Here is a 26,679-nt window from a genome sequence, read left to right as displayed (position 1 = left end):
TAAAGAAGTCTCTCTGCAGGGAGTAATTGCACAGCTTAATTCTTCTAGACCGAACCACTTCAGATTTATGCCAATGGAAAGCAAACATTGTTTGTAAGTCATTTAATTGTGTTACTGTCTCTTGACTTTATCAGATGCTGCTGAGGCAGAGGCCTGTGTGCGGTCCTGAGGGAGGCTCTACAGTGTGCCTAGGCTTCTTCTAAATGCCCACAGACCAGAGTCTCTAACATGGCTTTTTCCAGATGTAAAAACAAACTACTAATTCAATGGGTTCAAATAGCATTTGTTTTAATCCAGGATCCACATTGAAGGCTGCATCTCCACCAAAGTGACAATCTTGACTGTAGAACCAGCAACTAGGTGCAAACCTATTTATTTGTCTTTGGTTAAATGTTATGTCTACACCCTGTCAGAGCATTATGAGAATCCAGACAAAGATCTCTGACGGAAAGACTGAAAACATTCTGTTTTGAAGACTGAATTTACACTGTATGTGTACTATTATAAATTCTTATTAGGTCAGACATAAAAATGTAGGGCTTTTGTTGCTTGTTTTGAAAAATACATTCTTCTGGGCTGGCCAGTATCAGGCTGGGACAGACTGCCAAGAGTCTCTTGACAAACGCTGCTTGGCACACGCTCAGGACTCAGGTCAGCTCATCATGTCCAGGCTGCTTAGCTCAGTGTGGCCATCACTGCGCAGGGCCTCTGCTACATCCCTTCTGAAGACAGAGAGGTTCTGGGTGAACCTGCGGAAAGAGGAAGCAGCTCATTTGCAGCCTATGCGAACCTCTGGATGAAAGGCCGCTGTGGATTCAGGACCCTGGAGAGGACCCCCCTGAAGGAAGGCTCCAGGGTGCTGTGCATCCCTTCCACCCCCAGTTCTGCTTCCAGCACCGCCCTCCTCATCTCTTCAGGAAAACAAGACTCACCACCAGATCCACTCTGAATGTTTGGGGGTTGGGGGGGTGGAATTTGAAGTTCTACTATTTAAAACATTAAAAAAATTATTTATTATTTGTGTGTGGGGGCATGCAATGTACAGCGTGTGTGTAGAGGTCAGACGATAACTTTGTGAAGTTGGTTCTCTCCTTCCATTTTTACATGGGATCAAACTGAGATCATCAGGCTTGGTGGCAAGTGTTCTTACCTGCTGAGCCATCTCACTGACCTCTAAAACGTTTTTTTTTTTTTGTTTTTTTTTTCGGAGCTGAGGACTGAACCCAGGGCTTTGTGCTTGCTAGACAAGTGCTCTACCACTGAGCTAAATCCCCAACCCCTAAAACATATTTTAAAAAGTCAAATTACGGGGCTGGAGAGATGGCTCAGTGGTTAAGAACACTGGTTGTTCTTGCAGAAGCCCCGGGTTTGAATCCCAGCACCCACATGAAAGCTAATAACTGTCCGTAACTCCAGTTCCAGGGGATCTGACAGCCTCTTCTGTCCTCTGAGGGCACTGCACAACATGGGTGCACTTATCTACATGCAGGCAATACACGCATACACATAAAATAAAATATTTTAAAAAGTCAAATTACACATAAGTGGCAAAAATAAAAAAGAACTAGTTTGTGTTCCAAACACTGGATTGAGTTACATATGGCTAACTAGTTTAATCATTACAAGTCCCAAGTATTCTCAACTGAAACTGAATCTGGTGATTGAAAAACAGGGGGCAGTGAGACGTGGTGGCTCATGGCTTATTCCAGCACTTAGGAGGCTGTGAGGAAGATTGTGAGTTTAAGGCCAACCCACACTATGTATGTAACCATATCTTACAGGAGTTGGAGGTCAGCCTAGTCTAGTCTAGTGAGTCCCAGGCAAGCAAGGGCTACAGAGACCTGGTAAAAACCTACATATAAAACCACCTTCAACCCCAGGCACAGGGAATCCAATACCCTCTTTTTGCCTTTACAGGCACTACACACCTGTGACATATCTTCACACACACACACACGCACACACACACACACACACACACACACACACACACACACACGGGAGTGCCCTGTGGATGTAGCTTAGTTGGTAGAGTACTTGCCTAGTATGCATGATCCCTAGTACCATAGAAACTGAGTGTGGTACCCATAATACCAGCATCTGGGAGGTACAGTCAAGTTTAAAATTATGCTTGGAGGATAGTGAGATGGGTTAAGGGACTTGTTGGCAAGTGTGGCAATCTGACTAAATATGATCTGAGACCCACATGGTAGAAGGAGAGAAGAACCGACTCCTGTCAAGTTGTCCTAAACAAAGACACACACACACACACACACACACACAATGTACTGATAGTAATAAAAGTTATCCTTGGCTACATAGTGAATTCAAAATCAGCCTGGGCTACATGAGACTCTTAAAAATAAAAGAAAGAAAAACAAAAAGAAAGAGGGGAAGGGCATTGAGTTAGGCCACTTGGGATCAAACTTTGGCTCTGCCGCTATTGGCTAGGCAGCTGGGATGAATAGTTAACTTCTTGTCTTGATACCTAATATGAGTAACTATCTTAAGGGAATGTGGGAATGAAACTTATCGAGTCAAGAGAGGATGCCTGAAAGCACTCTATACAGTGCCAAGCACAAGGAAAACAGTCAGTCCTTGCAGGTTCTTACTCCATGAAACTAGAAGGGGTGCCGAGACCATTTCACTGAGCAGCTCAGGAATGCTACTCAAGTTTCCTGGGGTTTCCCTGCGCATCACATCTTCTTCCAGCGTTTAAGGTTGTCTCTTTTTGCCTGAGAGAAGATTTGAGTGAAATGAACAGTCAAGGGAATGTGTCTGTACACCCAGACGGCCTGGCTTCGTGTTACCACAGCTCAGGCTGGTAACTCTGGGCTACACTGCAGACTGGGCGACTGACAGTGTGTACTATAAATGGTGGAGTGTTTGAATTCTACTGCACTGATGAAGATCAGTTTCCCCCTGAACACATTTTCTTCCTATATCATTGATTACTATCTGTATCCTCCACTAAGATGTAAGTTCACAGGGCAGGAACTGAGAACAGTTTGCTTACTGAAGGTTCTTAACGCCTGCACACAGTAGAACCTCAGTCAGGTTTTACAAACTAAATGAATGAATGAATTCAGTCCTAGTAATGAGTTTGGATCCTCTTTGTTAGATCTCACAGGTCAATGCTGCCAGCCACTCTTAAAGGACAGGCAGAGGAAGAAATGAGTACATAACAGGTTACCTACCCATGTATCCTGCTTTACTGCATCCTGCTATTTAAACATCATAATCAATTTGATCACCGACTCCATTTTACTGCTGAAGAAACCCAGTAGAGAAGTTAACTGCTTTTCTGTCATACAGCACACAGAGGCAGGGATAAAATTTAATTGGGGTCTGTCTGCCCTCAAGGCCTGTGCTTGTTCAAATGCCAGGAAGCCTTTCCTCATCTCCATGGCTGATGTGAGTTTTTCTTCTTTTGATCTTTCCAATTACAGTAATTTTTCACCTCCCTCCAGTTGGATTATAAACTGCTTAAGGGCAAAGGGTGTAGTTTATTAATCTCTGTATCCCTGTATAGTGCCTAGCCAGCATTTTGCAAATACCAAGTACAGTGTAATGACTGGTACAACTGAAAAGTTACATCCATCTGTGGGCTATGCTAAGCAGAGTCCAATTATTCCTGACAAACCCGAAATGAGATGCCTACTGGGCAATGCTCACCGGTCTCTGTTCTTGATAGACAGGTTCTGCTCCACTCCTTCCATCAAATTCCTGAAGCACTGGGCCAGGACCTCCTGCTTGGGGAGAGGCTGGCTGTTTATCAGACTTGCTCTCACTTCACCGAAATACTGTGGGGAGACAGAACAGTGTCAGAGCTCAGGTTCCAACTCCAAGCCTGGCATGAAGAAAGCAGTGGGAAGGCCTGGCCAGCTTGGGTCTACTCAGGGCTCAGCAGGGTCTACATCCAGTTCCACACTGAACTTTCTACCCTTACAGAAAGCCTAGGACACAGACCATTCCTAGTGTAAGTGGTGCTTCCTCTTCTCATAAAAGAATCTCATGCTGTGATCTACTGTCACTACTGAGCTGGGTGGAGCCCTTGCCTCCTGTGGGGGACTGAACCCACGCTCTTCCAGTCTCAACTCTGCTTGTCACCAGAAGGCTGAAAGAAAGGCCCCCAGGCTGAGGGAAGAACTTAAAATGCCCAGGGAGCACTTTGGGTAACCCAAGACAAGGCCAAGGGGCTCCCCTCAAGCCTCGTCATCTTTTCTGGCTTCAGTGAACACTTCTCAAGAAGCTCTGGGCTCCGTTCCAGGTCTCTGTCCTTGTGGGTTAGATGGGTCTGCTCTGCTGGGGCAGGGCACTATAGGGGCCTGCTCAGTTCTGGGAGAGTTGGCTGGCACTAAGAATAGTATCTGTCATACCTGGTCACAACTGCTCAACCTCCTTTTTTTTTCCTGCTGGGGTCTGTGGCCTTTTATACAAATATAAGTTTTGAAGTTGAGTAAAACCCCTAATCACCCAAAACAGTCTAATTTCATCAAAAAACCCAACATTTTGCTAGTCATGTGTTCATCTCTTCAAGCCCAAGCTGCATATTTAATTTCCATCATACATTAAAACAGCTCACATCAAAAAACACACATAATTAATATGTAGTCAGACTAACACTTAAATACTATATATCAGAGGCATTATACTTAAACCACAATGTCTTCCTGAACAAGATTGGGAATGCACAAAACTACTTATTTTTCCCTTTTATAATGATGCAGTGACTCACACCAAATAGAAAATTATTAGTTTTTCATCCTAAACCATGAAATATTGCCTCCATCAGTAAAGTATAATATTGTGATGTCATAAGCTTTTTCTAAACACTGAATTTGCCCTTATTCCCTCTCAATCATTTTAAAAGAACTGCTCTCTTTTATAGAGCCTGGATTTAAATCACAATAACACCAAGGGAAGATGAATGGCAGTGCTATTGAATGTGGCTAAAATTGGATACTTCAGCACAGGTGAGTGATGAGACAGCTCTTCTCTTTTTGATATATTTTCTTCTTCTATTAGTTTCTTTCCATGGCTGGGATTTTAGTTTGAATTTTAATGTATGCGGCTGCCTCTAATCTCACTGTCTTTTTCCCAGTACTATCTTATTGTATAGACAATTCATTCTCCCAAGAAGTAATGCACTGTTCCTACTGACTGCTGGGGGGCCAGGGAGGATTCCGGAGGAAGCCAGAGGCTTGGGAGGCAGCCCAGGGTAGCCAGTCCACTGAGGAGGCTGGAGATGCATGCTCCCCAGATGAAGGGCACTGTCTATGGCAAATCCCTCAAGGGCTGCTGCCCCCACTTTCTGTGATTGTGAAGGGTCCCCAAATATAAAAGGAGGCCATGGGAGGAAACAAAAGGGCTATTGCTCAAAATTCCTCTGGAATAGTGAGGGTGACCTTGAAATACTGCCAAGCAAGCCGCACACAGTGCGGTATGTGGGGACTTTGGCCTCTGCCTGCTGAAGCTCTAGAGCCTTTAAGGAAAGGCCTTCTGGGGAAGATGGCCTTGCCATAGGATGTCAAAGTCTTAACTCTGTGGTCTAATGTTCTACTCCCTGGTCTTCAGTGCCACGGTGCTTCCCTCTCTCTCCTCCTGTGAACCTTCCTGAAACCACTCACCTTCTCATTGAGCAAGATGAGCCCCAGTAGAGGCCTGGATACAGACCATTGGTTCCGACAGTCTTCAAAGATAATGGTGCTCATGAGGACTGACGTCATCTAGAAGACAGATTCACATGAAGATTGGGACCCCCTGCTCAGAGCTCATCTGAATTCCAGGCTTTCTATGTGCTCACCTTCTACCCCTCCATCTTGATGATGGTACAAAGGGCTCTTCCTGAACCAATACTTTTCACTGTGGACACCCATAAAGCTGTTTGTATACTCTTGCAGACCCCCAGTTCCCTGAAGAAGAGCCTACACCATAAAAAGCTTGGTGAGAACCTTTTAGTCAGGCCACAGAGCCAAGAGCCTGAGCTTCTGTCTTTCAGGCCTCCTGCTCTCCTCTGTATTAGGTACCATGCAAAGGTCCGGCCCATGTCCTGTACATTCATCTCACCAAACAGTCATGAAGGGGCAACATCTCTCCATAGCTCCTCTCAGAGACAGGAATAGAAAAGGCTGCATATGAACCTTGGAATGTCATGTTTCCTGCTAGCCCAGACTGTTGTTTTTCAAAAATCAGGCACTCATTCCTACATGTACACACTCATCCATTCTCTTAATCTTCACACAGGGAAGATAAGAGAACACAAGCATCTACCACAACCTCTGTGTCTAAGGACCTGCAGCCTCCTAGGGAAAGCCACCAAGAGAAGTAGAAGGAAACAGGTGAAGGAACAGTGGTCAGAGACTCCACAGAGGAGGCAATGTTTAAGGAGTCCATTATAATCAGAAAGAAAAGCAAAGAGGAGGGTAGGAATGGACACAACGGATTCTGCAATGGTAAGGAACTCAGTGTGGCAGGGAAGGGAAGTGAGACCTCCAGCACCAGGCTAGAAGATCACACTGAGGAATCTGGACTTCATCCTGAAGGCAAGGGAGCTAGTGATGGGCTTAGGGACAAGGTGAGATATATGCAATGTGCCTTCTATATGTGAGATAACGGGAGGGAGGCCAGGGTGGGGCTGCTGCAATAGTCCTGGCCAATGGCTATGAAGTGGGTTTAGTTGTTAAGTGGAGCAAATGATGCAGTTGCTCTTCTCCCACTGCAGCCTGTCTGCTCCCACAGCTCCAGAGCTCTTGTGCTCAAAGGACAATTATGTGGCAAAGACCACTACAACACCTCCCCAATTGGGCTTTGGTGACTCTGCTTGCTTTGAACACATTTGGTGTTATCTTTTGGCATAAAACCTTTTTGTATGTGTGCATATGTGTGTGTACCAGCATTTACATGTGCATAGGGCAGAGTTTGAAGTTAGGTGTCTTCCTCAGTTACGCTCCACTCTATTTTCAGAGTATGGTCTCTGGTGAAGCAGAGCTTGCCAATTCTGCCAGTCTAGTTCAGCAGCTTGCCCCAGGGATTGCTGTCTCTGCTTTCTGAACACTAGGATTACAGGTGGGCCACCACACTCATCCCACGTTTACACATTTATTCAAGTCCTAGGGATCTAAACTCTAGGCCTTACACTTGCATGGCAGGCACTTTATCCATGGAGCAGCCCTTTGAAAAAGTTTTGGCAATCTATTTTATCCTGTGATCTCTGGCAAGTGACTAAATCTCTCTCATTTTGTCGGTTTCACTAACTCTTAAGAGGGAAATAATAATCCACCACAAGGCAGCTCTAAGAATCAAGTGAGACGGTGTATAAAAAGTGTTGTGATGAGTAAATTCTAGACATTGAAGGCACATCACAACAGCAGTAACAAGCAGTTCTGCAGCTCTAAACATCTGCCATTCTCTCCATCACCACTGCGATGATTAGGCTGGTTACAAATGAAAACTGTCAATTTCGTATTTGTTGCATGTCCAGTCTCTCTGAAGAGAGGCTAGGTCTTATGCCTGGTATGTTGATCATCACATCATCTGCAGATCACATGTTCCCATGTACAATCTAATGAGACACCCAAAGTCATAGCACCACAAATTAAATTGACAAGCAGAACTAACAGATCCATGGAGACAGTCTAAAATATTATGGGCTTCACAATCTGAGGCAGAATGGATATTTTAATGGAGAAGATTAAAGTTAGAGGCACCGAATTCTTCCAGTAACTGACAAAGCACCCTGAAGTGATGTGCCAATTACTTTATACGGTTCTCCTGTGTATTCATTTGTCTGAATGCATGTATTTATGTCTGTAATAAGTAAGGGGATGTTTGAATAAAATACTTTTCTAAAAATAAAGTTGGCTAAAATGGATGATTTTTTTTTCATTTTTTTAACTTTCCTGGAAATATGCAGAGTACTGAGTAATCTTCTTTAATGGCATTGATGTGGCAGCCAATTTCCAGAATTATTTTTTTCTAATAATTTTAGAGTAGGGTAAAATAGCCTAACCAGTGGGAATATTTCTTTGGAATCCTCCACCATAGAGGAACACCAGGTGCAATGCTAAAGTACACAGTCCCTTTCCCTTTGTAGATCTAGGCAGGTGGTCTCTGTGGTCAAGGACCAGTAAGATAACTCTTGGCTCTCTCTGTACCCACCTAACCCATATTCTGTCACCATGAGCCTTCAGTATTGGGTATAGCGGTGCTATATGAGCTGGGTATCTAGTCCCTCAACGTCCACTCACTTCCAACACTGCTACAGGGATGGTTCAAATTTGCTTTGTCAACAAATTTTCCAGGGTCTACACCCCAAACCATGCATTTATTTACTAACATCATCCTAAGTGGCTGTTTTGCCAAAGCAGTGATGGGATGATCTAGAAAGGGAAGTTGTGTGATTTGGTCTACTTAGAAAATCATACTCTACACTACTTTCATTGGCTCCCAATTCTTCTTCCTCCTTACAGGCTTTGGCAGGAATTTTGTTCAATGAAGAGAAACCAACACAATGAGGTAGACACAGGCGTTAGACTCAGAATTGAGCCCACATCGGGCCTTGCCATTTATCCTCTGGCACTAGGCAAGTCTTTGAACCCTTTATATCTTCAGATACAAAGTAGGGCACTCTAACAATTGATGTGAAAGGGATGCTGTGAGAAAGGTTGTCTTCTCTCTATATCAAACATTTTAGACTGGGCTTACCACATAGTAGGCCTTCAATATAATGTTTCCTTGCTGCAACTCTGGTTACCCCTCTGGCCCAACCCAAAGGAATTTTATGGTTCAAGGAAGTATACCGACTCATGTCTTGATTAGACAGATGAAAAAGATTATGGTCTCCTCCTAATTATCTAATTTCATTGAGAGTTTCAGTCCAAGAAATAGTATCAAGTAGGAGCCAGCCCAGAACGCATCCCTACTTGCTTTGCTATCAGTATTAGTGCAGATTTTGAATGACAGTGATTCTGTCGTAATCCTCTAAATAGAACATAAAATTACAAATATGTGACCTGGAAAAATAGAACAGTGATGTCACGTGACCCCCAGCTCCTGCTCGCCAGCTCTGCCGCGGAGTGTGAAGCACAAGCAGAGTACAGCAGGGTTCTCTGTCCAAGGCTTCTGGCCATACGTTCTTTACAGCAGGGCAGTGGCTAAATAAACACTCTCACTTCAGATGTTTCCTGCTCTATCTTTGGCTGAAGTAAAATAAGCAAAGTTATGGTTTATACTGGGCACTCTACTGTTAAGGCAGTGAATATATACTTTAATGTATCAAGAGCCAAACTACAAAGAGCTGAGAAGCTGCAAGGGCATTATACAGAAAGGCGAAGCTATGGCTTTAATCTACGGCTAAACTTGAAATGGGTAACTGGCTAAACTAATGGACTGTTCATTTTCAACGATCCTGTTTCTGTGAACAGATCCTGAGAACCTTTCTAACCCAGCAGCTTCCAGGAGGGACGGTGGCTGGGTGCTTTCAGATTACAAAGGCCAAAGTCTGAGGCACTATCATTTTCAATAACAAGAACCTGTACCTAACAGTAAACTGTGATTGACTGTCTCACCATCTAACAAAAATAGCTCTCATTTATGAAGGTCTGCTGGGTGCGCAGCACTTACTAGGTGCTTATATGCATTGTCTCTAATTCTCAACTAATCTTGGGAAGAGAACATTTCTCATTTTTATAGACTTTGAGGTTCTGAAATAATAACTTGTTTGAGGATGTAAAGGCTGATGCAGTCATGTACCTGGTCTGCCTGAGTTCATCATGCCAGCCTGTGCTTACCTCCCTCAGGCACTGTGAGTGGCAGGACAGCTGGTCCCTACTGTAGACCTCTGGAGGACTGATGGTGTGAGAAAAGGCTCATTATTCCACCTTTTGGGGCCTCCTGGATCTGTCACCCCATTGTCTCCTCTCTGCAGCCACTCTGCCACTGCCTGGATTAGTCATGTAGCTGCTGAAATGCTTGTGATTAGAATCCAGGGCCACGTTCCTGAAGAGTTCTCAGCAAACCTATCTGCTTCACACAAAGTGCTTTCAAGTTTAGCTAACATACTTTCAGATTCTTAAGGTGAAAGAACAAACTTAACAGACTATCTTTGGAAATTCGTTCATTGAATAGTTTCATAAAAAGTAATGATTTTTCTCCAAGATTACCACATACATAGCAATTTAAATTAACACCATAAAAATCAGTAAATTGGGGCTGGAGAGATGGCTCAGCGGTTAAGAGCACTGACTGCTCTTGCAGAGGACCCAGGTTCGATTCTCAGCACCTACATGGCGGCTATGAACGGTCCTTAACTCCAGTTCCAGGGGAATCTGAAGCCCTCTCTGACTTCCGTATGGCATTGCATGACATGAGTGCACTCACATACATGCAGGCAATACACACATGCACATAAAATAAAAATAATAAAGTATTAAAAAAATCAATAAATTAAGCTAATTTTCCCTGGGTTACAATGCTTTCTGTAAAGTGAATTACTCCATTGTTAGAGTTTAGGCATACTGAATACTGTAAAATATATTCCATAAAGCTGTAAGAAATAAGTGAAACTTAAAACTCCTGTCTTGCTCCCCATTTGTATCACAGTGGCAAACCCAAGCCTGAGATGATGTCATGAACCCTGATCCTACAGGGATCAGATTCTCAACATATTCAGAGTTCTAGCTCTTGCCCCCACAGCTCCTTGCTAGGTTCATTTTTGTGATACTGTAGTTTTGTTCTCTGTTATCAGGCAAATGAAACATGGGAATGGGCCTCAAGTAATATGCCTTGTCCTTTGGTTAACACAGAGGAAGGAGAGCTCAAAAGGTAGACCAAAGAAAAGGTGAGACCAAAGGCAAAGCAGCTCTGTACCCTAGACTTTGAGGAAAGGAGAACAAGGATAACCAAGGTATGTACTGCCCAGATAGGGTATCTAATCTGCTAATTCATGGGGGACACAAAATTATCCACTCCCCACCCCCAACCAAGCTAGACTGTCCCTTGACTTTGATGTAATAAATTGGCAATGTTTTGAGGAACAACCAATAATATATGCATCTAACTCTCAAGAGTTGCTTTTGAGTCTCATGAATCCACTGGCTTTTCAATGGATTACTGGTCTTTTGAAAGGCCAATAAGGGAGGAAAGGGAAGGATGGTCCTACCAACAATTAAAAAATAATAAAACTTGCTGGGCGTGATGGCACACGCCTTTAATCCCAGCACTTGGGAGGCAGATGCAGAGGCAGAGGCAGAGGCAGAGGCAGGAGGATCTCTGTGAGTTCAAGGCCAGCCTGGTCTACATAGTGAGTTCCAGGACAGCTGGGGCTACAGGGAGAGGGAGACCCTGTCTCAAAAAGACCGAAAAAAACCCAAACCAAAAAGAACCCAAAACTGTGACTGGAGTATTTGCAGAGGGCCCGGGTTCTGTTCCCAGTACAAGGTGGCTAACAACCATCCATAACTCCAGTTCCAGGGGATCCAATGCCCTTTTCTGGTCTCAGGCATTGCATGCATGTGGTGCACTTACATACATGCAGGCAAAGCACTCATACAAATAAAATAAAAATAAATAGCAAAACCAAACCTAACTCTCTACTATTGCCTGAACAGTGCAGTAGGATTTGAAAAGGAGAGAAACCTTCTACTTATGTCCATAGCAACTTCTCCAGAGCCTCATGTCATGGTTAGAGGTCCAGGATTAGGAAGACTGAGTACAGCTGTATTAGTTACTTTTCTGTTGCTGTGATAGAAGCACCATGACCAAGGGAACTAATAAAAGGAAGAGTTTAGTTAGCTTACAGTTCCAAAGGGCCAAGAGTCCATCATGGTGGGGAGGCAGAGGTGGCTGGAGTAGGAGCAGAAGCTAAGTGCGCACATCTTCAAGCAGGCAAAGGAAGCAGAAAGTGACTGGAGATCTGGCAAGGTTTAAGAACTCTCTAATTCCGCCCCCAGTGATTTGCTTCTTCCAGCATGGCCACACCTTCCCAAAACAGTGTCACCAACTGGGGACAAAAATGTCCAAATACTTGAAGCCTATGGGGGACATTCTCATTCAAACTATCACATTCAGTGGAGATGCCAGGACCATGGGACAACCACCAAGGGCAGCAGTCGGTGTGGAATGGAGCCTGTCTGGGTCTGCCAAGACAAGCTGTGTGTGCTGTGGATGACACAGTCAGAGAAGTTGAGTTGCCAAAAGCCTTTGGAGCCCAGAAGATTGTGAGTGAATCCCAGATATCCAGTCTTGAGCTACTTTGCTGGACTAGGGTTTTGCTTAGGTGTGCCCAATTCTTCCCTTTTGAAATAAGACAGTACTTGTTTTGGCTTTTATAGAAGCCCACAGTTAACAGACCTTTAAAAGAGACTATGGACTTTTAAGTGTTTGGATTTTTTTTTCTCTCTTTTTGAAGTCTCCCTGTAGCCCCAGCTGTCCTGGAACTCACTATGTAGACCAGGCTGGCCTTGAACTCACAGAGCTGGGACTAAAGGCGTGCACCACCATGCCTGGCTTATGTGTTTGGATATTTTAAGGACTGTGGGACTTCTAAGGTTGTATTGTCTTATGTTATGATATTGTTAACATTATATCTTGGGGACAAGAAATGGAAAGGTTGTAGTTTAATAGTGATGTGTTTGTGTGTCAAGTTGACAAGGGGTCAATTGTGCTGGATAGCTTTAATGTCAACTTGACACACCTGGGTAGAGGGAGCCTCAATGGGGGAATTTCCTCTATTGGACTGGCCTGTGGCCATGCCTGTGGGGCATTTTCTTGATTTTTGAGTGATGTGGGAGGGCCCAGCCCACTGTAGGCAGTGCCACCCCTGGGCAGATTGCTCTGTATTATATAAGAAAGCAGGTTGAGCATGGGCCAGGGGAGTAAGCCAGTAAGTATCTAACCTCCATGGCCTGTGCTTCAGCTCCTGCCTCCAGGCTCCTGCCCCGAGTTCCTATCTTGGGCTCCCTGATGAACTGTGACCTGGGAGATGTAAGATAAAATAAATACTTTCCTTCTTAAGTTATTGGTTAGAGTGCTTTGTTACAGCAATGAAAAAACAAACTAGAACACAGTTAAAGGAGGAAATGCTTCCAGGTTTTCAGTGCTGTGGAAATAAGGGAATTTCTGTCATTATGGAGTGCTGTTTCTGATGCCACATGCACAGCATATATTGAAATATGATCCTGCTCAAATTAGATACTAGCTGTCTTCAGGGAAAAAGAATCAATTGTTCCCTTCATCTGCCATCTTCCTTTGTGATATTAGATGTTATAAAAAATGAACATAGTGGATAAATAAGTACACAGTTATATTCTCCTGGCCAGATTAACTAAGCCCACCACCTAAGTTACATTAAAATTTAAAATATCTGTACATATTAAGCATATTCCTTATGCATATGCTCATAATGTTTTTGCAGTCTCATAATGGAAGTATGTAGCATTTATTATTTAAAAATTTTTTTTGGATTTCTTTATTTTGGCTTTATTTTTATTTTATGTCTATGACTGTTATGCTTACATATATGTAAGTGCACCTGTTTTGTGCAGTGCCCTTGGAGGAGAGACGAGGGAGTCAGATCCCCTGGAATTGGAGTCACAGACAGTTGTTAGCTGCTATGTGGGTGTTGGGATTTGAACCAAGATCTTCCGCAACAACAGCCAGTGTTCTTAAACACTGAGTCATCTCTCTGGCCCAGTATTAAGCATTTAAATAAAAAAAAAAAAGCATGATGAGTTGAGTCTCTTTTTAAAAAAAAGAAAAGAAAAGAAATAAGCCTGCAATCAATTATGGGTGACCCAGTCTCCCTTGAAGTCCTCAGGGAGTCCTGCCTATTTGGCCTTTATACAGTGTCAGTGTTGCTCTAATATTGGGGAAAAAGTGCTTTAAAGGCACCAAGGTCTGGTAGCTCAGCTAGCTCTGGTCAAACATTAGCAACGCTGGCCTCACGTATAAACCAACAGCATCCTCCTCTGCCACCTCTCCTTTCAGAAAGTTAAAGGATGCTTCTGTTCCAAGTGATGAACTGCCTAAATATTTACAAACTCTTCCATCCAATGTAAAAATCTAAGGCCAAACACAATCCAGCTTTGGTGTTCTTCCAATTTCCTCCATTACTAACTTTATCCCTAGTTCTCAAAACATTCATTTTAATCATAGTTTATTTTGGGGAAAGACTTATCTGCCAGTCTCCTAGCTTATAAGAAGGTAAAGTCAGAATGAAACTTCAGGATTAATTAATTGAGAGTGCTGCATGTTAGGTGTCTATTCTGAATGTTATAGTACACATCACAATGAAAACAGTTTTATTTTCTAGGGTTGAAATAAATTATAATAAATAATTCATTTCGAAGGCAGAGATGTACTGGAGAGCAACAACAACAAAATTGACTACACCACACTGTAAGCCTCATTCCTGAATCTTCATTATCCATCTGAAACTTCTTACAAGTAGTAAATCATATTTCAAGTGGCTGTAGATCTCATAAAGCAGCTTGCTGCATTAAAATAACCCAGAAAACCTGGGGCACTGGAAGCTGCAGTGATTGTCACTCAGCATTATTTGGGAATCTCTCTCTCTCTCTCTCTCTCTCTCTCTCTCTCTCTCTCTCCTCTGCCAACATCATATAGAATGTGTTTCAATTTGATGTCAAAATTAAGCATTACTTGTCAAAAATACCATCAACATTCTCTTTGGGAAGAAATGTTGAGGGGAATTTGTATAGTTTGTGCTTTCAATTCCAAAGCCATTTTCCCATAGTTTTCATTCAACTGACACTTCATTCTAGCTCACAGTAGTACCTGAATGACTAACATGGAGCCACATCTGAGACCTCTCCTGGCCTAAACCAGCCTCTAGGGGTCCCTAGCAGAGCAAAGGTATCTCTGGGACAGCTTGAGAGGAACTAGATAAAGAAGCTCGCTCTAGTAAAAAAAACCATAAAACCCGGGGGGCGGGGAGCTGCAGTGTGTGTCTCTCTGCATTATTTGGGAATCTCTCTCTCTCTCTCTCTCTCTCTCTCTCTCTCTCTCTCTCCTCTGCCAACATCATATAGAATGTGTTTCAATTTGATGTCAAAATTAAGCATTACTTGTCAAAAATACCATCAACATTCTCTTTGGGAAGAAATGTTGAGGGGAATTTGTATAGTTTGTGCTTTCAATTCCAAAGCCATTTTCCCATAGTTTTCATTCAACTGACACTTCATTCTAGCTCACAGTAGTACCTGAATGACTAACATGGAGCCACATCTGAGACCTCTCCTGGCCTAAACCAGCCTCTAGGGGTCCCTAGCAGAGCAAAGGTATCTCTGGGACAGCTTGAGAGGAACTAGTGAAAGCACATGTGTTATGACTAACAAGGCCAGTCTATCTGCACAGGATGGACAGCAGCTGAGTCCTGAAGGTGGCACGCAACCTCACCTACAAACATAGATCTATTAGGAAGAAGGAACAAAACAAGAAAATGCCCAGGACACAGGCAGTGCTTGACATCTTTGAAGAACGAATAGCCAGCCCCTGTACAGAAGGCTCTGGGGTGGCAGGGAGTAGAGCAGAGGGTGAGGAGCAGAACCTGGTCCAGGCTATTTAGGACCTTTTATGCCATGCTAAATACAGATATGAGTTTGGGTCAGTACATCAAGAGTAGCTGTCAAAACATTTTTTAAAAAAAGGAAGTAAGATGATGAGGTCCGCCATTTAGTAACTGATGAAGTTCTGGACAAAGGGAATTATGGGTAAGTACCAGAGGCCAGGTAACAAGTTCACTGGAGAAATGATGAAGGCTGCATAGGGCTGTGACAGCAGCAACAGAGAATGGTCAGACTCCTTGACTCGCGGTCTTCCCAGTAAAAATATCCCTTCTAAGAAAGAACATTGGAATCTGAAACTACAGAAAAACCCATAAATTTAAGAACAAGTCTGGAAATTCAAGATCTCAATATAGAGAAGGGACCTGGTGGCAGATGATGACCAAAATGCTACACGCTATGGAGAGGCGTTACTGTTTAGGAGTCCAACAACACAAACCACTAAGTTTGGAAGCAAGCAGCAACGAAACAAAGCCTAGCCAACGGGCATGGCTCTGCTGGACAGTGATGACTCCAAGCACATGTCTGCATTACATATTCAGCCATGAAGTAAGCTCTAAATCAGGCCACTCAAACTCAAAAGGAGTGAGGAAAAAGCACACTACTTTATTAAGAGTCCTCTCTACATTCCCCAGCGAGCATCACCATATGTATATTGGTACACAGGCACCTCTTGTAGTCATCAAGGCAGAGTGCACCGAATGCTGAACTTTATAACAGATATGCCACCTTATAGTGGGAGTTTCAAAGACTCAACGCCTCTCGTCTGACACATTTTCAACTAGTTCCTAAAGCAATTGGGTTAGATGGACCAAAAGATTTTCAGTCACCAGTGGAGGATTATTTTACTTATTTTACAAATGTTTTTGTATGGGACAAATGTATTCTTGTACACAACTCATGGGACCTCTCAAAAACATTTTTCATCAAGAGTTAGCCCAGTATTTACATCAAAACCACAGTAGGTGGCATGCTGCTCTTCAGATTAGAGGGTTTTGATTTATAGTTGTTTGAATGGCATGAAATGTACTGGCTAAGAGGCGGGGGAGATGACTTAAAGATGCTACTGAGTTGGAAATTCTTGTTTCCTAATAATTATATAGGGGCCCAAGGAATGATAGAAACTAAGGGAATAGAAGCTCATTCTTTGGCCAGGCTCTGTGACAGAGGGTACGCTGTGCCTGGGGGTACAGCAGTGAACAAACCAGTGTCAGTCTTCAAAGAGCTCACAGTCCAGTAAGAGAAATCCACAGTACAGTGTAGAAAGCTCCACAAGCAAGCCCACACAGTAGGCTTTGAGAGGCCAGAGAAGGCTTCCTAATCCTGCCAAAAGCAGAGAGCAAGCAGGAAAGGCTTCCCAGAGAAGGTGACATTTTATCTGCTTAGAGAACAAGCAGTTTGACAGGCTGTCAGATGGGAAGAAGAGCAAGGGAATGTCAAGTTTGGATAAGTGTTGGGAAATAATGGGCATTCTGTGGGACTGTAGAGGGCGTGTGGGGAATGCTGATGTAGAGTGGAGCTGCTTAGGCAGGCAGGAGCCATACTTGTGGGGATGTTTGCTAGAGAATGTGGATTTCTGTCCTGTAGGAAACCAGGTATCATTAAAAGTGAGTGATAATCTCTCTGGCAGTATACAGTACGAACTGTTGGCATAACTGCTTCTCTATAAGGTATGAGCATTTGGCTCTCATTTCTCCCAAGAAACAGGAGCTTTCCTCCTATTTTGTAACTGGAAGGCCACAGACGGAGGTCACCTGCTTGGCTTCTGTGTCCCAGTCAGGACACTGCTTACCTCCTGCCTCACTGGCTTTGTTGCCAGAACTCTGAGAAAGGTTGCTGACATTATTTCCCTTGGCCCACAGCACATAACCTAATAGTGTCCCTTGTCAGGAATGGTTCTTCTTGTCAGGAAGCTTTTTATTGATGTTCAACCTTCATTTTCCCTTTCTTAATATTATCCCATTATGCCAATACTCCATTGTGCCATGCTAAGTAATTCCCTTTGCTCCTTGGCATTTACATCTTCCAAGTATTTATAGACTTATCAAATGCCCCATTTAGTTGTCACTTAGGCAAGCTATACATATTTAGCTTCTTTAATCTGGCCCCATAAGCCAGCTCTTCCATTCTCCTAAATCACTTGAGTTACTTCCCCTCAGATTCTGTCAATTTGTCCCCTGCCTCTCTCTAATGCAGGGTGCAGAGGAAAATGATGGGAGTGGGGAGGGCAGGCTTTCTCCCTCTGTAGGATAAGAGCACATCTACCTAGAGTGGAACTTGTGCAGTCTCTGAAACAGGCTAGGCCTCTGCAGGGGTGACGAGTCCTTGGTCATCTGCAAGGTCATCTATCGCCCTGCACACACGCCAGCACTACTCAATTACTTGCTCTTTTAACGTACTACATTACACATGCCTCATACACTGAGTACTACTACATACCAGGTTTCTACATTAGAGACATCTTTTCTTTCCTTTTTGTCTCTCATACTGATTCACAGTTCAAAGAACTACTGGCTTCTTCTTATGGGTCAAGCACTTCTGGTATAGCGTTGAAGAAAATGTGGCCTTGTATTAGCTTTATATCACCATGACCAAACTGTCTGACACAAAAAAAGGAACAAAGATTTATTTTGGCTCATGGTTTCAGAAGGCTCAGGTGACAATGTCTTGGCCTTGGGGGCTTGGGAACATCATGGCAGGAAGAGCATGTGGCAGAGGAGGTTCTCATCTCACAATGGACAGGAAGTGAAGAAACAGGAAGGGGTCATGGACAAGATATAGCTAAGGACCTGTCACTCATAACCTATTTCCTTCAGCTAGGTTGGACCACCTCAAGTTTCTAGAACCTCCTAAAATAGTGCCATCAGCTGGGAACAAGCAAGGAACACATGACTCTATGGAGGCCATTTCATATTCAAACCATAACAGGCCTTTACAGAGCTCATATATTTATTAATCTCTTATTGCCCACCCATCAAGCTGTTTCCTTCTAATCTTGGAGAAATCATCATGAATGCACTTATCTCTAATTGATGCTGAGTGGAACGTCTATGTTCCATCTAAATGGAGATGCCACATTAAGTATGGGCATTAACAGAGCTCTTGCTTGGGGTTTTCTTTATGGTTATTTGCCCTGGGGCCTAAGCAATTCCTCTTCAATCCCGGAGCTTTCTACTACTGTCCTTTCTTGGTGTTTTACTTTACATTCTTGGTTCACAGGACCACTAGGAAGTGATATACTGGTATGTTTCTCTTATCTGTGGTGGAGGAGGCTTAAGTAATGAGGGAATGGGAGAAAAATCTAAGACAGTGAGTCTTGAAGAGTCTGCACATGAGTGCCTTGGCCAGCTCATTCTGGAAGCCAGTTCAAGATGCTAAGACTATCCTTAAGGTAGTGTTATCTTTAAAGAGGTAAATTATTCCAAGGACACATACTTAGGAAGTTCTCAATAAATACAGAACATTTTCAGTAAAAAGACACATTTAAATGAGGATGGAATTTCAGTAGTCCAAGAGCACTCAGTATATACTCCCCTAAGCATGACAAAAGATACAGATTTAATGGGCAAGAATTTTTCTGGGTTGCGTGAACACATGAGGCAGTGTTAATTCACAAAAGGTCAGAGGATTTCAGAATCTCTTATCTTGTTCTTCAAAAGTGATCAGACTGCCTTTCTTGATATACTAGATGAACTCATAGCTCCATCAATGGCTACTGCTGGCTGCACTTTCTCAGTGTTAAGATACAAATGAATATGAAGGTTAGATTCATGTCTCTGCCCACTACTATACTTTGGGAATCACAAAATATAATCTGTGAAAAAATATAACCTGAAAAAGCCAGTAAAATTATAAAACGAATAAATCATGCCATCACTGAGCCAACCCTCGCATTATCCTTACAACTCTGCTACTTTCTCAAACTCTAAGAGCTTCTCATATCATTCACAGGGCCACTCAGAGGAATGAGGGCAGTAGAAATCCTGTCATTTATCCTGATGTTTCCCTTGGACCAGGGTTCAGTGGTAAGGAATGCCAGCAAGGAATGGTCGGTTCAGGCCCTGGAAGCTTTCGTGTGGCTAAAACTGTGTGAGATCTAGAGACAAGGAGCCCGGCTCTTCTCGAGGTTTATCAGTCTACTTTCTGCTGTTTTCATGAAATGCCCAAGGAAACCTTCCTAGGAAGAAAAGAGGCCTATTTAGCCTACATTTTTGAAGGTTTTAAATCCTAGTTTAGGTGGTTCAGCCTCTGGTAAGGATCTAATGGTGGATGTATTATTTAGTGGGAATGCACAAAGGAGAGATCACAGCTCAAGCCAGAAAGCAGGAGGAGTGGGAGGGCCAGATTTACTCCTTTTGTAGCAATCTCTCAAAAAACCAGACCTAATGACCTTCTACTATGATCCACCTCTTAAAGGTTCTATGGCATCTCTCAATATCACCACCCCAGTAGCCAAGTTTCTAATTACATGAACTTTTGTGGGAATACAAACCATGGTACTATGTATCTCTATTATTTGCTGTGCAACTCTGAGAAAGTTACTACAACTATCTGAGTCTCTGTACCTTCTCCACATAGTTATTGCTGATGTACTAATACTTTCAAGGTAAAAGAAGCTATGTTTACCATATCTACACATTAGGGTTATGAGAATTAGAAGAGATTTTTATTTTTGAATAAGACAGCATTGTATTAATGAAGAATTATGTTATTTATTTTCATTCTTACCACTGCAAGGCGATATCTAAAATCCGCAGGAGTGAAGAAAAAAGTTAGTTTGAATAAAGAATCAAACCTATGCTAGTCTTCCACTCAGTCCAATGAGTATACTTACATAGAAAGAACTCTATTAAGGGGCATTATTCTCTATCTTGATAATCTAATCTGCCTGATGTCATGGGCTTCAAAAAATTATCTTATAAAAACAAGTTGGGCTTAAGCTCTCATAGAAATTATGTTTATAAATAGCAGGCATATTTTCTCAAGAGCAAAACGACAAATCAAGGTGAGTGGTACCTGTGTATCAAACATGAAGGCAAATTTGACATATTTATTGAATGAATACCTTGGTTTAGATGAGTTTATATTCATTGGTTCATTTGGTCCTTGTAACTCCCCATGTGAGTCAGGAAACTTTGATCTATGAGGATGAAGATCATAAAAAACAAAAACAAACCCGAAACAATTTAGGTCTATAAGGTGTAACTTCTTAGACTAGACAGTGTAGCCAGGCCTCCCTAGACAACCCAAGGCAGCTCATGGGATTTTTCTCGATCTCTTTTCTGTCCCATCTCCACAGCTGTTTGGTCTCTTGTTTGAGAGCCTTTCAGTATGTCTGCTTCTTTCTTCTCTCCTTTCAGACCAGCTACTGCCCTGAGCATATGGCAAGGAATGGGAGTACTTTGATTTTTGAATATTTAAATTGTCAATGTAAGTGAGGACTAGAGCTTGACCATTATCTAAGTGCCAGATTCTAAATCTAGGAAGGAAGAGCTGGAGATGTAGCTCATTAGTAGAGAACTCACCTAGGATGTATGAGGCCTTGGGTTTAATCCCAATAATGCAAATAAACAAAACAAACCTAGTGAAGAAGACGCTAACTGAGACAATTTGGGCCAAGATTCTACCTCTTTTTAATTTTTTTTAGGGGGGGTCTTTTTTGAGACAGGGTCTCCCCGTACTCCCAGCTGGCCTGGAACTCACTATGTAGACCAGGCTAGCCTCAAACTCACAAAGATCTGCCTGCCTCTGCCTCCCAGGTGCTGAGATTAAAAGGCGTGCACCACCACGCCCAGCTTTTGATTCTACCTCTTATGTAATAGATCTTAATGGAAGAGGTCCTGGGCCCAACCAGGGACTTCAAATTTAAAGGTATTATGTGTTTCTTCCTGCCACTCTTTGACCTCAGCCAATCCTGGGTGTAGGGTAAGAGCACAAGCTCTGCTGTTTATTAGCCTTGTAATACTTGAATGTATAATCTATTTTCTTAGAGCCCGAATTATAATACTTTGACTATAAAATGGTGATAAAAGTACTTCAGAGTTGAGAGGCTTAAATAGAAATGTGTGTACACATATATTTTACTAGCTATACACATATACATTTGTGTTTCTCTACCTAGTACTTAGCACAGTTTGTCATATGACAATTATTTCTACTACTTTTTCATCATAGTATTTATCATTAAATTTTTCTGATGGGTCTCAAGTGCTCCTTCTACAGTGACTTTTTAGGTTTTAGCAACCCACAGAATGTAGGGTTCTGGTAGGATGGATCTTAGATCTTTAAGCAGAAGGTAAGGAGGTTCCACTTTGGGGTGGCGAGTCCATGGCACTTTTGTTGCAAAAAGATGATTATAGGTGCAATCTTCACATTTCACAGAAACACTTCTCAGAGTGGAAATACTATTCTTGTATGAAAAGTTGGGAGTACAAATGAAATCTTAAATAACTTTTTTGTGAAATCTGTAAAAATGCTGCTACATGTGCTATCTTAGCATGGAATGCACATGGCCTCTGCAGTGGTTTCATTTTATGAGAATTCTTAAAACAAAAGAAATGAAAAATCATTGACTGTCAACAGACAAAACCATCCCTCCTTTGAACAGTTTAAAACCTTTCCAGGGTTTGCATCGGTACTTAACCTACTAAAAATCTCTTATGGTACCTTTTTTTTTTATTGAGCTCTTAAAATTTCATACATTTTCCACTCAAATCCAGACCCCCTCCCCGATCCATACCTCCCCCTACCCCCCCATGAAACCCTATGCACTCTGCCATACACGCTGAGTACTATTCATTCAGGTATCATACCCTAATGTCCTTCAGTGTATATGCGTCCACTGGAGTCTAGTCAGCCCATCCAGTGATTGTATGTAATTCATACTCTCCCTCACCCAGCAGCAATCAGTCCCAAATAGTTCTCAATCTAGTGCTGGCTTGACACTTATTTCTCATCTCCCCTTTGGGCCCTTGTTTATTTGAGCTGACATGGGTCCTAAGCTCAATGCCACCGCTGCCACAGGCTCACATGAGCAAGCCTCCAGTGGTCTGGAACACACTCCCTGTGTTCATGAACCAGCCCTAGCTCTTACAATCTTTCCACATCCTCTTCCACAATGGTCCCTAAGCTGTGGGGTGGGTGAGGTTCCACATAGGAGTCCCATCCTACACTCTAGTCTCTTATTCTCCAAAACTTGGCCATTTGAGGCCTTCTGTGTGCATCGCACTCTGATGTACATGGAAGCCTCACTGGTGAGAGCTGAGGTGTGCATTAGTCCTCTCTCTACCCCTTACTCCACTATGTTCCATGAGCCTTAGTTGTAGAGATTCACCTAGCACTGGGCATCTCCCAGGTGTATGTTCTCTGTGCCTGACCAGATGTGTAGCTCTGCAGTAGCCTCCATCTGTTGCAAAAAGAAGCTTCTTTGATGAGTGCTGTATGGGATGCTTGTCACTCTAAGGGAGTTCTCTTCTATCTGGTACTGCGTTCCCTGCCAAGCAGCTCCCAGGTATACATGTGCATTAATGTTCAGACACTCTATGTGCATTTCTCATAAGGTTTCTAGGGCATCACTTTTCCCTCTAGGTTTCTGAGATTCATCTCTACTCTTTTTTCTCCCATCCTGCTTCCCTCCTTCCTCCCTCCCTAGTCACAGTGCCATTATCTTCACCCTCCCCCCAATACCTCCTGACTCTCGCCATCTTTCCTCTCCTGACTTTCTCCCTGACACCATGGTCCCTTGCATTTCCCTCCCTCCTCTCCTCTCTGCTGATTACTTCCACTTTTTCCACCTCCCTTAGGTAACATCTTTTGGTAGAAGTTTTAAAAAGGAACACAGCTACTGAAATGTTTTTATTTTTAATTTACGGTGATAGCCAATTATGCTCATCACTACCAATGAAAAGCTAAAGCCATCTTGCTTGCCTTTTGCCAAAATAGGGTGAGAGACTATTATAGAGCATGATTAATTATTATTGGGCTAAATCTGTATAAACTGTGTTTCCCTTGATGAAATGTTCTGTTTCATGTGCGTGGGAAGGAAAAGGTGACTACTGCTCACTCCCTGCACCTCCTTACTGCTCTGAGAACATTTGCTGCAGATCGACAGCAGAACTGACTGTGCTAAACTGCAGATAAAAGAATGATGACAGATTGCAGTCACTTTAATTTACAAAGAAAACATTTGGAGCCCCTGGGAATGTTAAATCAAACCACTGGAACCCAATAACTCTATGCTAAGATACAAATGATACCATTTTTTTAAGTTTAAAGACAAAGGCTAATGGACATGTGACTTATTTATTCCCAAATTCTTCTTTATGAAGAGCTGGTTCTTTTTCCCTTTAGCTTCTTGGAAAACATAATTCCCCTATTCTATAAACATACAAACATAATTGTAAAATGACATCATTCTGTTTTCATTTAATTACCCCTGAAATGCTTTCTATTTAATATTCATTACTCAAAAGCTAATTTAAAAGAGAAAGAGATGAGACTTATTCAAAAAGATGTACTGTCATTCACAGCAATAGTTATCTAATATACAGAAGTTAATAAAGCAGATTAATCTACAAGTCCCTTTAAGCCATTCTTGAGTTTTGAACAACTGCCTCTTTGACCTTTCACCTTCATGCTGTGCACCAGTAGCAGGTGCCAGCTGTACAGAAATTATGGCTGCTGCGTTTGGACGCAAAATCTTTTCTTACTTTGCTTCTGACCAGCAGCTGACCCTGTAGGAGTGATTGTTTCTGGTGCCGGCCTAAAGGCTACATAAACCAGTAGCAGATAAACAAAAGGCTACATATACCAGCTGCCTTGCCTAAGGGTACCATCCTGGGCTGACACCTCCACTCTTTCTCCAGCGTCCCAAATTGCTCCTTGTTTGCTTTCATACATGCATTTCATCCTTGTTATTTTATGTGAGGGGTGGGGTCAGAAGAAGCCCCCTCCCCAAACAACAGAACCCTCCTTTCGAACTTGACTTTTGAGTATTCCATGTCAAACTGTGCCATTATAATGCTAATCTAGGCCTGATTTAGCAACTTTAATAAGAGGCTAAACCCTCTTGTAATTAGATAATAAAATTTTATTATGTATTTTAATATTAAAAGTATTAAAATCAAACTCTTCAAATCATACACTGGTACAAAACTAAGGTACTTAAATATGACTGCCTCAGAAAACAAGAACCTAAAAAACACTGTGGCTTATTTTTCATTCTCAGAAATGTAAACATGGAATTCCTGTGTGGTGGCAGTGAAAGCTCTAGCACTCTTAATTATGTGCAGGGAAGAATGAATTTGTTTTGAGTATGAAGCACACTACCATTTCCAGCAACAGCATGAGATGGTTTTGACAGTTATTTCGTGGATACAAATTACACAAGTATAAAAACAATCCCCATAATGATTAAATGCAGTTATGTACATAGGAGAATACCAGTGCAAATGGTAACATATTTAAATGGTTTTCCTTCATTAAAAAAATTATATATGATATTAAACCATCAATCATTGCTGAGGCACAGGAGTTTAAATGTACTGTCACTGGCTGAAATAAATGACTTGGAGACTGGATTCTGGCTCGCTCAATATGGTATCTTTGCTGTTGCTTAGTCACCCAACTCTCTGCTGGTTTGGGCTACATCTGGTGGATTCCATCCCTTTCAATTAATAAGGCAAGTTATGCTATCAATGGATTACATCCTTAAACTGTGCTTAGAGGTACAGAAACACATGTCCTAGAGGGGTGGGAGGCCTCTCTCTGTTCTGGTAAGTGCTTAGGAACAATATCTGCAGTATTTTTTTCCCCTTCTCCACCCATGTGTAGAATAAAAAATATCTTGTGGAATTTCATAAGGGCTATTCTATATTATGATAGAATCTTAGCATTACCATTTGGCTTATTCTATCATAGTAGTCTATGTCATGGCTACAGATTGTGACTTTGAAAATTATAGTTTGGGAGTTTGCTTTACAGATATTCACTGACTACTGCAAGGTATTAGGCTCTGCTGGGGGCTGGGACAAGTATCAAGATATGGGGAAATCTTTGAGGGCAATAAAGGCACATCATAATAATGAATTATGGTTAGAACATTAATTTGATGATTTATAAGCCAAGAATAGGTTTGTGTCTAAAAACAACATTTTGTTACTGTTAAAATAGTTATCCAATAAATATTCCTACTACAAAAAAATCAAAACAGCAGACATATTTAATAACAATATTAAGACTGTCATCATCCTTCTAAAAATTAATGATTCCATATCACAGGTAAAAGGTAAAATGTCATTTTGATAAAAATAGTTAATTTTTTTTTGTCTTTTTGAGACAGAGTCTCCCTGTAGCCCCAGCTGTCCTGGAACTCACTGTGTAGACCAGGCTGGCCTTGAACTCACAGAGATCCGCCTGCCTCTGCCTCCCGAGTGCTGGGATTAAAGGCGTGCGCCACCACGCCCGGCTTAAGTTTTAAAATTATATTTATTGTGTATGTGCCCACCTGCATGTGGGTCATGGCATATGTGTGGAGGTCAGAGGACACTTGTTGAGAGTTGATCTCTTCCTCCACCATGTGCGTCCTAGGACTCAAACTCAGGTCATTAGGCTTGTTAGCAAGCACTAAGCTTCACCTGCTGAGCCATACATAGGTCCCTACTTTTCTATTTTTAAAATTAAAAACATTAACTTTCTTTACTGGTCTTTGGGGGCAATAGGCAGAACTTTTTTCATTCCTTTTTTAGTGTGCATGTTTGTGTATGCATGTGTGCATGCACACCTTGAGTGTGTGTAAATCAGAGGTCAACTTTGGGTGTTATTCCTCAGGTACTGTCCACCTTGTTTTTAAGGGTCTCTCCTTGTCCTGGAACTGGCCAAGTAGGCTAGGCTGGCCAGCCAATGAGCCCCAAGAATCCATCTGTCTTTGTTTCCCCAGGATTTGGGAATACAGATACATGCCATAATGCTTGTCTTTTTTAAAAAAAAATTATTATCTTGATTTTATGTGTATGCATGTATTTCCTGCATATAGGTAAGTACACCCATGTCATGCAATGCCCGCAGAGGACAGAAGAGGCTGTCAGATCGACAGTTG

The 26,679-nt window shown here is 42.3% G+C and overlaps 1 protein-coding gene across 1 annotated transcript in view; it reads right to left on the bottom strand.

The window, feature by feature from the left end:
* Positions 1-501: 501 nt before the first annotated feature.
* LOC108491682 (ran-binding protein 17) overlaps positions 502-26,679 on the bottom strand; it is a 126,241-nt gene continuing 100,063 nt past the window's right edge. The window contains exons 10-12 of the mRNA XM_017802642.2: positions 5,631-5,729; positions 3,676-3,803; positions 502-749 (exon numbers count right to left, since the gene is read on the bottom strand). Coding sequence (XP_017658131.1) covers positions 653-749; positions 3,676-3,803; positions 5,631-5,729 — 324 coding nt within the window. The 3' untranslated portion in view covers positions 502-652. The remainder of the gene's footprint in view (positions 750-3,675; positions 3,804-5,630; positions 5,730-26,679) is intronic.

This window comes from Nannospalax galili, unplaced genomic scaffold (assembly GCF_000622305.1).
Source record: "Nannospalax galili isolate Female #2095 unplaced genomic scaffold, S.galili_v1.0 scaffold104, whole genome shotgun sequence".
Lineage (NCBI taxonomy): Eukaryota > Metazoa > Chordata > Mammalia > Rodentia > Spalacidae > Nannospalax > Nannospalax galili.
Note: the sequence above shows the minus strand (reverse complement) of the source record. Positions and strands in the feature narration are given on the sequence as shown.